Source organism: Sorex araneus, chromosome 11, assembly GCF_027595985.1.
Source record: "Sorex araneus isolate mSorAra2 chromosome 11, mSorAra2.pri, whole genome shotgun sequence".
NCBI lineage: Eukaryota > Metazoa > Chordata > Mammalia > Eulipotyphla > Soricidae > Sorex > Sorex araneus.
Genome location: NC_073312.1, coordinates 31,886,133 through 31,900,897, shown reverse-complemented (window position 1 = coordinate 31,900,897; position 14,765 = coordinate 31,886,133). Strand labels below are relative to the sequence as shown.

Below are 14,765 nucleotides of genomic sequence, written 5' to 3'. Positions count from 1 at the left end.
TGGCACAAGAAAGTGAAAAGATAGTCTAGTTCACTGGTCAAAAGAATTACCATTGTTTTAGTGCCCATTACTTGATTTTTAGTTAAGAAAAGCAAACTATGTGGCAATGCTAAATACTAGTACTTGTTACTATGCTATTTAGTTATAAAAATAGAGTATTTTTCATTAGATCACATATTTATTTATAAAAGTCTTATATACAGATAATACTAAACGCAAGTTTCATACATACTTCCATTTTATTTTGATCCATATTAGAAATTAGTGAAATTAGAAATAAGATAACCCATCTGATAGTGTAAAATATCAGTGTCCAAATAAACAGGATGGATTCCGAGGTCTGGTATCCTAGATCCCATGTATTCAGTATTAAATACTATAAAAGCCCTCATTATTAACATCACCATCACTTGTTTTATACTTATCGTTCTGTATTTTCCATTTTATCTGACTCAAGATACACTGACATTTATTGGAAACAGACTTTTAAAAACAAATCTAAATGATTGGATTGAATTATTTTGAGTATTTTTTCCACCTTCACAAATTCTTCCTAACTCAGTTTATATTTATTTCAGGGCACAACGATATTAACATCACTGACTTCAGTCCTGCATGATGACAAAGAATTTCCCAACCCAAAGGTGTTTGACCCTGGTCACTTTCTGGATAAGAATGGCAAGTTTAAGAAAAGTGACCATTTCATGGCTTTCTCAGCAGGTAACAAATGCTTAATTCCTTTGTATTTAGAGGACAAGGAACATTTGGGGAATTAGCAAAAACTCATTTAGTACCCTTTATTTTCATCCAGATTTAGTTATTTTGAGATTACAAAAGGTTTTATGATTGGCAGGGGATTGGTGCAATAGTACAACAGAGATAGCAGTTTCCTTGCACATGACCAACTCTGATTCTATTCTCAGCATTCCACATAGTCATGTCCCCTGAGAACTATCAGGGGTGATTCCTGAGTGAAGAGCCAGGAGTAACCCCTGAGCATTGCCAGGTGTGTCTCCAAAGCAACCAAACAAAAAGTTGTTCATGGTTGGGTTTCAGGCATGAAATGTTTCAACATGGATTCTTTCACCAGTGTCCACTTCTCTTTCTCATTGGTCCACACCCTGAACCTCATTTACCTTCCATCCACCAGTCTGCTTCTATGAGGGGTGCTTTTAAAAAAAATTCTATTTAAGTTTTTGCACTGTGTTTTACAGTACTGTTGCTGATAGAGTTTCATACATACACTTTACCACCTTTCTGCACCCTCTCCTCCTGCTTCAACACTCCACTCCATCCTAGATATTTTGCCCCTCCCTATCCTATCCCCTAGCATTCTCAAGTGGCGTGTTTCCTACTGAAGACCAGTTCTCATGCTCTTTATTTCCACTGTCTTTAGGCATATATTGTCCCACCATTATGGTTCTTTATATCCTGCATTTGAGAGAGATCATTGTGTGTGTGTCTCTCTCTCTGACTAACTTCACTTAACATGATACTCTCCAGGTTTCTCCTTGTGGTAGCAGCAAATTTTCTTTATCTTTTCTTATGGCTGATTAATATTCCGTTGTGTATATATACAATAGTTTCTTTATCCAATTATCTATTCTTGGACACTTGAGTGCTCACACATGGGCTGATAGAATTTCTGGCTCTAAGTAAAAGCATCAATCTTAGTATCCATGCAATTTTCTTTTTATGATAATAATTACTGGTCCAGATCACTGGAACTTTGGGTATTTCTTCCAGATTTTTAAAAGGTTGGAAACACAATTTTATCTAGGTATTAAAAATATGAATGAAGGGCTTACCATAAATAGCAGTGTAGTAAAATATCTGAACTTCTTGGTTTATTGAATTTTCCTAAAGGAAGTAATAGCAGAAATGTGAGGTTATGAAGAATGGAAACAAAGTAATGGATCAAAAGAGTAGGAACAGAAATTGCTAGTAATACCTGTGCATTTCTAGAGAAACACTGATCAAAGATTTAAAGGTCAAAATAGCAATGAAAGGATTATTTAATGAAGTACTTGGTATAATGTTGATCCTCAGTAAATATTTACTTAAAGAGAAATATGTGTTTAGGTAAATGGATAGCATATGTGTCTACCTTTTGTCCATCTGTCTATTCAAACCTTCTGTCTTTTATGCAAGCATTCATCATATAGGTATTGCATATTCTCCTTCTAACAAGAGAAAAAATGTTCAAGACTTTTTTGCATTCTGTGTTTTTTTTTTTATTTTCAGGAAAAAGAGCATGTGCTGGTGAGAGTCTGGCTCGCACGGAGCTGTTTTTGTTTCTCACCACCATTTTACAGAATTTTACCTTGAAATCTGAAGTTGATCCAGAGGACATTGACACTACCCCAACTTCAAATGGACTTACTTCTGTACCCCCTAACTACAAACTCTGCTTCATTCCTCTGTGAAGAGTAGAGACCATTTGGGTTTTACTGTGATATTATCTATAATCCTGCTCACCTAGGGCTGGGTCTACCTCCTTTCATTTTTATCCATTTCCTGAAATTGCTCTGTTTACCTATACCTTCTTCATCGAAAAGCCAGGAAAAACCAATGTACATTAAAAGAGAATTTCCAGGGCTGGAGTGAACACAGTGGGTAGGGTATTTGCCTTGCAAGGCAAACATACCCAGATTCTATTCCCAGCATCCCATGTGGCCCCCTGAGCACCGCGAGGAGTAATTCTTGAGTGCAGATCCAGGAGTAACCCCTATGCATTGCCTGGTGTGACCCAAAGAGCAAAACAAAATAAGATAAATTAAAAAATATAAGAGAATTTCCTTAATCTCAATGCTCATCAGTTTCTTCAATAATCTATAACTTTTATACTTGCCACTATATATAATAATATTTACTCAATATTGAGTAAATCTAGATAGACAATATGAAAAATAAAGATGATTAATAGATACCAAATTATTTATATATATTTGCCCCTGTATTTTCTAAATAAGAATTATAATTTGATGAGCCAAGTAGTAGATTTTATTCCTTTTTCCATAATTCATATAAGAAAAGAAGAATGAAAATGAGAGGTTAAAGAGATAAGAATCAGAAAGGACATTTCCTTGCATGCAGTGGACCCAGTTTTGATTCTAGGCACCCCATATAGTCCTAAAAATACCATCAGCAGTAATCCCTGAAGTGTAATCCCCCAGGAGTTAGTCTCGAGCACTGTTGGGTATCTCACCTTCCAAAAATGAAAATAATGCAAATAAAATATCTTGATCATCATAATGATTCACACAGGAAGAAGAAAAAGAAAGAAAATAAAACTGTTGGGTTTAGTATTATTGAGAGATATTGATACCAATTTTGAAATTGTGGGAAAGCTGTTCAAAGCAGCTTTATTCTATAAGAAGATATTGAAATAAGTGATGGTGAGGAGTTTTACCCACATAAGACATGAAGACTACTGAGAAAAATAAGAACAGAAATCAATGAAATTACAAGCATATTATCAATGTAGAAAAACAATGAATGCAAACTCTTTAAAATAGTTAATCATGTTGATAAAACCAGACTATTCTGACAAAAAAGAGAAGATACAAATGTCTAATACCAAATTTAATGAGTACCATCACTTAATTTCACTGAAATTAAAAAGATTAAAAAAACAAATAGTCTCCATGTTTATCCTTTTATAAGCAAATGTCGTGAGATGAGTCAGAAAGAGAGGAACAGACATAGAGGGACTGCACTCATTTGTGGAGTGTAGGGTAGTATCACATGAGGCTGACACCCAAGGACGGTAGATACAAGGGCCAAGGGGGTTGCCCCATAGCTGGAAGTCTGCTTCATGAGCGGAAGGGAGAAGGCAGATGGAATAGAGAAGGAATCACTAAGAAAATGATGGCTGGAGAAATCAGTCGGGATGGGAGTTGTGTGCCGACAGTAGATAATGGACCAAACATGACCTCTCAGTGTCTGTGTTGCAAGCTATAATGCCCAAAAGTAGAGAGAGTATGGGGAATATTGTCTGCCTTAGAGGCAGGGGGATGGTGGGGAAGGGGGGGTATACCCGAGGTATTGGTGGTGGGGAATGTGCACTGGTGGAGGGATGGGTGTTTGGTCATTATGAGATTGTAACCCAAACATGAAAGCTTGTAACTATTACACCGTGATTCAATAAAATTTAAAATTTTTTTAAAAACAAAACTGGGAGAGTTTCTTTTTTTTCAATGTCTTGGAAAATCTTGAGAAGAACTGGCAGTAGGTCCTCTTTAAATGTTTGAAATTATTCGCTAGTGAATCCATCTGGACATTGACTTTTGTTTTGGGGAAGAATTTTGATTACAGTTTCAATTTCTTTGATATTAATAGGTCTATATAGGTAGTCCAGATCTTCTTGGTTCAACTTTGGGAGATGATGATAGGAATCCAGGAATTTATCAATTTTGTCTAGGTTCACTTGTTTCGTGGCACAAGACTTTCAAAGTAGTCTCTGATGATCTTTTGAATTTCTTTGGTTTCTGTTGTGATGCCCCCCTTTTCATTTCTAATTAGGTTTATTAGGGTTCTCTCTCTTTCATTGTGAGCCTTTCTAGTGGTTTAACAATCTTGTTTATTTTCTCAACGAACCGGCTCTTAGTTTCATTGATCTTTTAGATTGCTTTTTGGGTTTCCATGTCATTAATTTCTGCTCAAGGTTTTGTTATTTCTTTCCTTCTGCCTGTTTTAGGCTCCTTCTGTTGGTCCTTTTGTAACATCTTGAGCTGTGAAGTCAAGTTATCTATGTAGGTCCTCTCTTCCTTCCTGAGGAATACTTACAGAGCTATAAATTTTCCCCTTAACATGGCTTTAGTTACGTCTCATAGGTTCTGGTAACTCATGTCTTCATTCTCATTTGTTTCCAGGTATCTTGTGATTTCTTCTTTAATATCCTTCCTGATCCACTTGTTCAAAATTGAGTTGTTTGATTTCCAGGTATTTTATTTGGTTCTCCTTATCTGAGCGTGATTAACTTCTGTCTTCAGTTGATTTTAGGATAACATAGCCTCCGGTAGTTTAGGTTTATTGGGTTACTCCCGTTACAGTGCTCCTAATCCTCTTTGTTTATTTGTAGCTTCTTTCTTAGGGTTCTGTTGACTTGTAAATAATGTTTTTCTCTTCTCCTTGAGTCCTTTGCATAGTTTATTCAGAGCAAGTCCTTTTTGTATGGACAAAGAAAGACATTTATTAATATGCCTTTGCAATTGGGATTTAATTGGCTTTGAATATTATTATTTTCTGGGCATCTGCTTTCTTGACTGTAGCCTTGGTTGCCCTCAGTTCCTAGCCCTCTAAAAGGAAGGATCCCAACGTGGGACGAGAAGGACCCAGGGCAAGCGGTAAGTTATGTGCTACCCTGGCATCGAGATGGGCCTGGCCAAAGTGCCTCATTCTTAACTATAAGTTAAGAGTTTGATCATGGACAAGTGCTGTCATGATCTTAAAGTAATGACGAGACTAGGACCCTGCTAGGGATAGGAAAGACTAATCTGGCCTGAGCACTGTAGCCTGAGATTGAGATGGCCCCAGGAGAGCAATTCTAAAAGCTTAATGCATCTCTTGCTATGCCCATACAAAACGATTAATATTATGAATGCTTATATGTTTGTTGGACAAGGAGAGGAGAAACACAACCATGGGATTTCATCATTGGATGGGTCCTGCTGAAACAGTATCTTTCTTAGAGAATAGGTGTTCTGCTATTGTTATTGAACTTTTTGTGATACTGTACTGCAGACAGGAATATTTTCCCTTTTTAAGCTGCCTTCTGGAAATAATTTCAGAGGCAGTTTTCCTTTTCTCACAGAAGCTTGGCTGGTCTTTGACACGCAGATCTTAGGTGCTAGCCAGGCCTGACTTGACATTGTAGATTCCAGGCTCTGGCCTAGCCTAGTCTTTGGGATGTAGATTTCAGGTGCTGCCCAGTTTGTAATTGACATGTAGATTTCATGTGGCAGCCCAGCCCCGTCTTTGGGATGTAAATCCGAGTGCTTTCAACCCAAGGAAGGTTTTGGTTTGGGTTTTGTATCTTCTTTCTGGAGGCCTAGATTACTGGCCTGCAGATACAAGAGAATAATGTTACCTCAATGTTCTTCCTGTAACATCTTTTGGTGCCATTTGGTGACGTCAATGTATTGCACCCTTTGGAAGTGCCATGATCAGTAAAAGGGGTTCCAAGAGAGAGACAAGGGGAAGGAGAGACTAGAGAAGGCAGCGGAGTAGATCCAGAGAGAGGTCGGAGCTGGGAGAGCGGGAGATGAAAGTTTAAAGATTGAATAAACGGTAACTCATCAGCAACCAGCTTGGTCCTCGTTCTTCCTTTGCCTTTCCTTTACCACCGGCCGTCCCGATTCAGTCCACACACTGTGGTTCCAGGGCACCAAACGCGGGTGGTGAGACAGAGCCGCCTGGAGAGCCCGAGAGTGCACTCGCCCCTCGGCGAGCTTTAGTTTTTTACAGCTGATTATGGTCTGAAAAGTTAGTTGATACAATTTCAATCTTTCTGATTTTATTGAGGTATGTTTTTTGACCCAGCACATGGTCTATTTTGGTAAATATTCAATGTGCAATGAAAAAAAAAGTGTGTTCTTTCTTTTTGAGATGCAGAGCCCTGTATAGATGTGTTATCCCTCTCTCTTCTATGAGTCTTAATTACTAGCTTTATAGAAATTTGAAATTGAACTGTAAATCTTCTCCGTTATTTTTCAAGATATTTATCTTGATTAGTATGCTGGATCCATTGAATTTCCACATGCATTTTAGAATGAAGTTGTTAACATTTTTTTAAGCAAGATAATTTTTATTAAATAAAAAATACTTTTAAAAATGTGAGAGGAGGGCACCTGCCCTCACCTGTGCCCACTGCACCTGAATCAGCATCGCTGGTTCCTTCAACAGGTCTGTGAATGGCCATGTGCTCCCTTCCCGTCCAGCCCTGCGCTGCCCAAAGCCTCCTGCCAGACCATTCCAGCAGAGGGCATCCCTGTCTAGGGACTGGACATTAACAAGGGACTGGCTGGGGGTGTGACCTCCATTAAAGGGGGTGTGGCCTATCAAAGTGGGCGTGGCCTTCTGTGGGGCCAGCAAACTTGAAGACGAGCAGCAGAAATCGTACAGGCAACAAATAACAATGGGAAAAGACCTCAACATAGCTCTAAGGTGAATCAGAGATCTAGGAGATGACTCCAAGAGGAACAACATTAGAATCATCGGAGTACCGGAAGGACATGGAGCCAACCTCAATGAAAAAAACAGTTAAAGAAATCATTGCTGAAAAGTTCCCAGAGTTAGAGAATGCAAGAATCCATATTCAAGAAGCCAGAAGGGTGCCAGCTGAAAGAAATACTAATAAAAACACTCCAAGGCATATCATAGTAAGAATGATGGATGCTGCAGATAGAGACACAATACTGCAAGCAGCAAGGTCAAAGAAAGAAATCACATACAAAAGAGCACCCCTTAGAATTACAACAGACCTATCAGAGGAAACTGCCAAGCCCAAAGACAGTGGTGGGATATAGAGAAAAAACTCAACAAAATGAATGCAACAACAAGAATACTTTATCCAGCCAAACTCTCATTCAAACTTGATGGAATGATACACCATTTTAGATAAACAACAGCTCAGGAACTTCGTAGACTCAAAATCAAACTTGAAAGAAGGTCTAAAACGGCTCTTGTAAGACAAGAAAGAAGACACCCATAAGTGCAACAAACCCTTATAGAAAGATGCACAAAAACCCATGACAATAATATCTCTCAATGTCAATGGTCTAAATGCACCTATCAAGAGACACAGAGTGGCAAAATCTCTCTCAATGTTAGTGGTCTAAATGCACCTGTCAAGAGACACAGAGTGGCAAAATGGATCCAGAAACTGAAACCAATATTCTGCTGCCTACAAGAAACACATCTGAACAATCAGAACAAACACAGACTCAAAGTTAAATGACGGAAAACAATTTTGCAAGCAAACAACCCCCTCAAAAATGCTGGGGTGGCTATATTATTATCCAACAACATAGATTTCAGATTGAAAAAGATTAGAAAGGACAGAGAAGGCCATTTTCTATTTATCAAGGGTTATGCACAACGCAAGAAATCACACTCTTAAATGTATATGCACCTAATGAAGGGCCAGCTAAATACTTAAAACAACTGCTAGCAGATTTTAAGGAGGACATCGCCAGCAATACAATAGGAGTCAGAGATTTAACACTGCATTGTCACCTCTGGATAGATCAGCAAGAACAAATCTCAGCAAGGAAACACTGGCTCTGAAGAAAGAAGTAGAAGAGAGAGGGCTAACAGACCTATACAGGGCCTTACACCCCCAAAAGAAAGAATACACATTCTTTTCCAGTGCACATGGCACATTTTCTAAAATAGACCATGTGCTGGGTCACAAATCATACTTCAATAGAATCAAGAAGATAGAAATTGTATCAACTATTTTTTCAGACCATGATGCACTGAAGATAGAAGCTAATCACATACACACTCGGAGAACCAAATCAAACAACTGGAAATTAAACAACTCAATTAAACAACTCAATGTTGGGTCAGGAAGGAAGTCAAGTATGAAATCACAAGATACCTGGAAACAAATGAGAATGAAGACACGAGCTACCAAAACCTATAGGATGCAACTAAAGCTGTATCAAAAGGAAAATGTATAGCTTTGCAAGCATTTCTCAGGAAGGAAGAGAGGGCCTACATAGATAACTTGATTTCACAGCTCAAGACCTTAGAAAAAGATCAATAAAGGGAACCCCAACCCAGCCGAAGGAAAGAAATAAAAAAATTTAGAGCAGAAACTAACGATATGGAAATCCAAAAGGTCAATGAAATCAAGAGCTGGTTCTTTGAGAAAATAAACAAGATTGATAAACAACTAGCAAGACTCATAAAAAGTCCCCTGAGATGTGACCCCATTGCCACACGTGTGTGGCCTCTCCGTAGCAGTGTGTGGCCTCACCATAGCAGTACGAGCATAATTCCAGAGGCCAGCTAAACTAGTTTTGGTACCGGCAGCTTCTTGCAGAAATGTCTCTAGACTGTGAACTAAGTCGCGGTTTCATGTCTGCCCAGGAGGGGAAAGGTTTTTTCTCTCTCGCCTTTCCCTTGTGGGGGGGTTGCGGGGGAGGGAAGGAAGGGCGTGGCGACTACCAGCTTAGACCACTAGTGAGAGGTACAAGCTTGCAGCAATGGGACACGCGGGTGCTCTCTGGAAGGGGGTGGTACCAGCCCCGCTCTCCGCTGAGATGTACGAGCTTGCAATGATCCAATTTCGGCGAGAAATTTCCCTGGACTTAGTTACTAAAATACGGAAATCCTCATATCTCTTCAGGTATGATTCTAGGGGGGAAACTCCAAACAATAATAGTGAGGTTTTTTTGTTGAAATATTGAATGTAACCAAAGTAAAGAGAAAGTAAAGTGAAATTTATCAGTTACACAGGTGGGATGGTGGGCTGGGTGGGCTGGGAGGTGGGAGGTATACTGGGGTTATATTTGGTGGTGGAATATGTGCACTGGTGAAGGGATAGTTGTTTGAGCATTCTAAATCTGAGACTTAAGCCTGAAAGCTTTGTAATTTTTCACATGGTGATTCAATAAAAATATTAATTAAAAAAAAGACTCACAAAGAAAGAGAAAGAAAGAACCCTAATAAAATGAATCAGAAATGTAAAAGAGGTCATCACAACAGAAACTACTGAAATTCAAAAGATCATCAGAGACTACTTGAGAGACTGTATATCACAAAACAAGACAACCTAGAAAAATGGATAAATTCCTGGATTCCTTTCACCTCCCAAGACTGAACCAAGAAGACTTGGAATACCTGAATAGGCCCATTAATATCAAGGAAATTGAAACTGTAATCAAAAGTCTTCCTAAAAACAAAAGCCCAGGCTTGGATGGATTCACTAGCGAATTCTTCCAAACATTTAAAGAGGACCTGTCACCAGTTCTCCTCAAACTTTTTCAGGAAATTGAAGAAACAGGAAGTCTCATAAACAGTTTTTATGAAGCACATATCTTCCTAATACCAAAGCAAACAAAGACACCATTAACAAGGAAAACTACAGGTCAATATCCCTAATGAACACGGATGCAAAGATCCTCAACAAAATATTAGCAAATAAAAAACCAACAACTCATCAAAAAGATCATACACCACGACCAAGTGGGATTCATCCTGGGGATGCAAGGATGGTTTAACATTCGAAAATCAATCAACATGATCCATCAACAAAAACAAAGATAAAAATCATATTCTCATATCAATAGATGCAGAGAAAGCATTTGACAAGATCCAACACACATTTATGATGAAAACTCTCACCAAAATGGGCTAGAAGGAACTTTCCTCAAGATAGTCAAAGCCAAAGCCATCTACCACAAACCCATAGCAAGCATTATTCTCAATGTAGAAAAAAACTTAGGACTTTCCCTCTAAGATCAGGGACAAGACCAGTATGTCTACTCTCACCACTTCTGTTTAACATATTACTGGAAGTACTTGCAATAGCAATTAGGCAAGAAAAAGACATTAAGGGCATCCAGATAGGAAGCGAAGAAGTCAAGCTTTCACTATTCACAGATGATATGATACTACACATAGTGAAACCTAAAACCTCTACCAAGAAACTCCTAGAAACAACAGTAAAGTCGCAGGTTATAAAATCAATACCCAAAAATCCATGGCCTTCCTATATACAAATAATGAGACAGAGGAAAGTGACATAAAAAAAAAATCCCGTTCACATCGTGCCCCAGAAAATCAAGTACCTCAGAATCAGCCTAACTAAGGAGGTCAAGGATCTCTACAAAGAAAATTACAAAACACTAATCCATGAAATAAAATAGGACACAAGGATATGGAAACATATCCCCTGCTCCTGGATAGGAAGAATTAACATTGTCAAAAACTCCCCAAAGCACTGTAGAGAATCAATGCGATCCCTACAAGGATACCCATGAAAAACTTCAAAGAAATGGAGCTAGAGCAATTCTTAGGAAAAAGATGATATGAGGCATCACTCTCCACAACCTCATACTCTACTATAAAGCAGTAATACTCAACAGCATGATACTGGAACAAAGGCAGATCCGCAGGCCAAAGGAATAGGGTGGAATATACCTACACACAACCCCAATTGTGTGAACATCTACTCTTTGATAAGGGAGCAAGAAATATAAAGTGGAGCAAGGAAAGCCTCTTTAACAAATGGTGCTGGCATAACTGGACAACCACTTGCAAAAAAATGGGTTTAGATATTGACTTATCACCATGCACAAAAATCAGATCAAAATGGATTAATGACCTCAACATCAGAACAGAATCCATAAAGTACATTGAAGACAAGGTTGGAAAAACCCTCCCCGACATTGAAGCTAACGGTATCTTCAAAGATGACATGCCACTGACCAACCAAGTGGAAACAGAGATAAACAAATGCGACTACATGAAACTCAGAAGCTTCTGCACCGCAAAAGATACAGTGACCAAAATACAAAGACAATCTATGGAATGGGGAAGAATATTCACCCAATACCCATCAGATAAGGGGTTGATATCAAGGATATACAAGGCACTGGTTGGAATCTACAAGAAGAAAACATCTAACCCCATCAAAAAATGGGCAATTAAATGAACAGAAATTTTCACAAGGAAGAAATACGAATGGCAAAATGACACACGAAAAAATGCTCTCCAATAATCATCAGAGAAATGCAGATCAAAACAACCATGAGATACCATCTCACACCACAGAGACTGGCACACATCCAAAAGAACAAAAGCAACCACTATTGGTGTGGATGTGGGGAGTAAGGACCCTCTTACACTGCTGGTGGGAATGCCGACTGGTTCATCCCTTTTGGAAAACAGTATGATCGCTTCTCAAAACATTAGAAACTGAGCTCCCATTTGACCCAGTGATACCACTCCTGGGAATATATCCAGGAGAGGCAAAATAGTACAGTCAAATTGACACTTGCACTCGAATGTTCATTGCAGCACTGTTTACAATAGCCAGAATCTGGAAAAAACCCGAGTGCCCTAGAACAAATGACTGGTTAAAGAAAGTTTGGTACATCTATACAATGGAATACTATGCTGCTGTTAGAAAAGATGAAGTCATGACCTTTGCATATAAGTGGATCAACATGGACAGAATCATGCTAGTGAAATGAGTCAGAAAGAGAGAGACATACATAGAAAATTGTGCTCTTCTGTGGAATATAAAATAACAGAATAGGAAACTAACACCCAAGAATAGTAGAGATAAGTACCAGGAGGTTGGCTCCAAGGCTTGGAAACTGGCCTCACATGCTGTATGAAGGGGCAGCTCAGATAGAGAACGGAATACCAGGTAAAGTGTGGTTTGAGGACCCAAATGGGATAGGAGATGCGCGTTGAGAATAGACTATAGACCAAACACGATGCCACTCAGTGACTCTATGGCAAACTGGGGCAGTGGGGTTGGGTGGTGGGAGGGATACTGGGAAAATTGGTGGATGAAAATGGGCACTGGGTGGAGGGATGTAAACAAAATGCAAACATGAAAGTTCATAAGATTGTAACTGTACCTCACAGTGATTCATTAATAAAACATTTATTCAATAAATTAAATTAAATACATGTATTAGGTAAGATGAACATTTTAACACTATAAGATTTTAATATATTGGGCTTCTGGTCCTGACTTGGGTGCCAGCTGGGCAGCCTCCCGTGCGCTTTGAAGCAGTGGTGGGCCCTCCAGGAGCCTAGTGCTCCAGGACACCGGCACCTTCTCGTGAAGCCGTGAATAGGAAGGCCAAACCAATGCTGGACTGAGAGGAGAACTGCCTGCGGCTTGGGGAGAGCTTTGAGAAGTGGCCACGCACCTCCTTCCACACCATTCGCTATGACTTTAAGCCAACATCTATTGACATGTCCTGTGAAGGAGAGCTTCAGGTTGGTAAGGGAGATGAAGTAACAATCACGCTGCCACACATCCCTGGCTCCACACCACCAATGACTGTGTTCAAGGGGAACAAAAAGCCTTATCAGAAAGACTGTGTGCTTATCATCAACCATGACACCGGGGAGTACGTGCTGGAGAAACTCAGTAGCAGCATTCAGGTCAAGAAAACACGAGCGGAGCCTTGTCTCCAGACTGTGAACTAAGCTTTTGCCCCACACTGACTGAGTGGGGAAATACCCTTTTTTCTTGGTTTTCCTTCCCTCTGGGAAGAAGCGGCGTGGCATCCGCCATATTATGGGACTTTTAAACAGGTATGAACTTGGTGGCGTGGGGGAAAAAATGTGTTTTGAACTTGAAACAGCAGGATGCTTGGTCAGTCTTGGGCAGGGGCCGATAGTGGCTCGAGCTCCGCCAAGATTCGACCCGGGTGGCCATGCTTTTGCACGGCCACTTTGCTGCTGAATGACCAAGATCTAGAGCCAGCTACATTACTTCTGGTCCCAGCAAGTGCTTTCAGCCATGTCTTCAGACTGTGAACTAAGCTTTTGCTACTGCAGCCGCGCGACTTTATATTTCTTCATTCTCATCAGTGGAAAACTAATTATCAAATGTTTCCTTGTCAATAGGGCTGTATTTTGGGGGGATAAACTCCAACAACAATAGTGAGTTCCGTGTTGAAACTCCAACAACAATAGTGTATTTTATGTTGAAATATGGAGTGTATCAAGGTAAAGGGAAAATAAAGTGAAATTTATCAGTTATGCAGGTGGGGGTGGGGGTTGGGGGTTGGGGGGTGGGAGGTATACTGGGGTTTTTTTTTTTTTTTGGTGGTGGTGGAATATGGGCACTGGTGAAAGGACGGGTGTTTGAGCATTGCACAACTGAGACATAAGCCTGAGAATTTTGTAACTTTCCACATGGTGATTCAATAAAACAAATTTTAAAAAAAGAAAGAAAGAAAACACGAGCGGAGGGTAGCAGTAAGATCCAAGCTCTGATGGAATAGCAACCGTCCCGTCCCCCACAGCCATCACAGCCACCGCCACCTTTGCCACCCCCACCTCCACCTATGCCCTTTAGAGCCCCAACGAAGCCCCCAGATAGACCCCAAACATCTCCCTTGAAAGACAACCCCTCACCTGAACCTCAGCTGGATGACATCAAAAGAGAGCTGAGGGCCGAGGTCGACCTCATCGAGCAGATGAGCAGCAGCAGCGGCAGCAGCAACTCGGACTCCGAGAGCTCCTCGGGCAGCGACGACGACCACAACGACGACAGCTCCAGCAGCGGCGGGGAGGAGCCCCGCCTCCCCGCTGCCCTGGCACCAGCTGTCCTACAGCAGCCGGAAGTGGCCAGCGGGACCGGCCGGCCCCAGGGAAGCAGCCAGCTCATGAACAGCCTCCCGAGTGACTTGCAGCTGAGTGAGTCCGGCAGTGACAGCGATGACTAGAGCCGGAGCTTTGGGAATCAGCCGGTTGGTTCACAGATGCCCCCCACGCCGGGGCGTCTCGAACGTGGCGTCCGTAGCCAAGAGGCCGGCGCCTCGGAGACACCTGCGTTCCCGGAGCCCTCGTGCCCAAAGCTTTCAACTTAGTGGTGACGGGTGACTTTGTCGTGTAGTCTCATGTTCCCAAGTTTCAGTAGAGCCACAGAAGAACTTACAGAATTGCACTTCTACTTGGTTAACACTGTTCCTAAAAACCAGCCAGAAGGGCCCTCCGGGGCTCCGGCCACGCCTTCCCCAGGCCAGCGATGAGGCGGTTTCAAACCTCAGCGACCACCC

General features: G+C 40.7%; 1 protein-coding gene and 1 pseudogene across 3 annotated transcripts in view; both read left to right on the top strand.

Moving 5' to 3' along the window:
• Window positions 1–2,426, top strand: part of LOC101539126 (cytochrome P450 2C5-like) — a 32,046-nt gene extending 29,620 nt beyond the window's left edge. For all 3 annotated transcript variants that reach the window (XM_004621957.2, XM_004621956.2, XM_004621955.2), the window contains 2 exons: window positions 579–720; window positions 2,245–2,426. In XM_004621957.2, the coding sequence (XP_004622014.2) occupies window positions 579–720; window positions 2,245–2,426 (324 nt within the window). The remainder of the gene's footprint in view (window positions 1–578; window positions 721–2,244) is intronic.
• A 6,628-nt stretch (window positions 2,427–9,054) lies between these two features.
• LOC105943475 (ELL-associated factor 1-like) lies at window positions 9,055–14,432 on the top strand (annotated as a pseudogene).
• The last annotated feature ends 333 nt before the right edge of the window (window positions 14,433–14,765 follow it).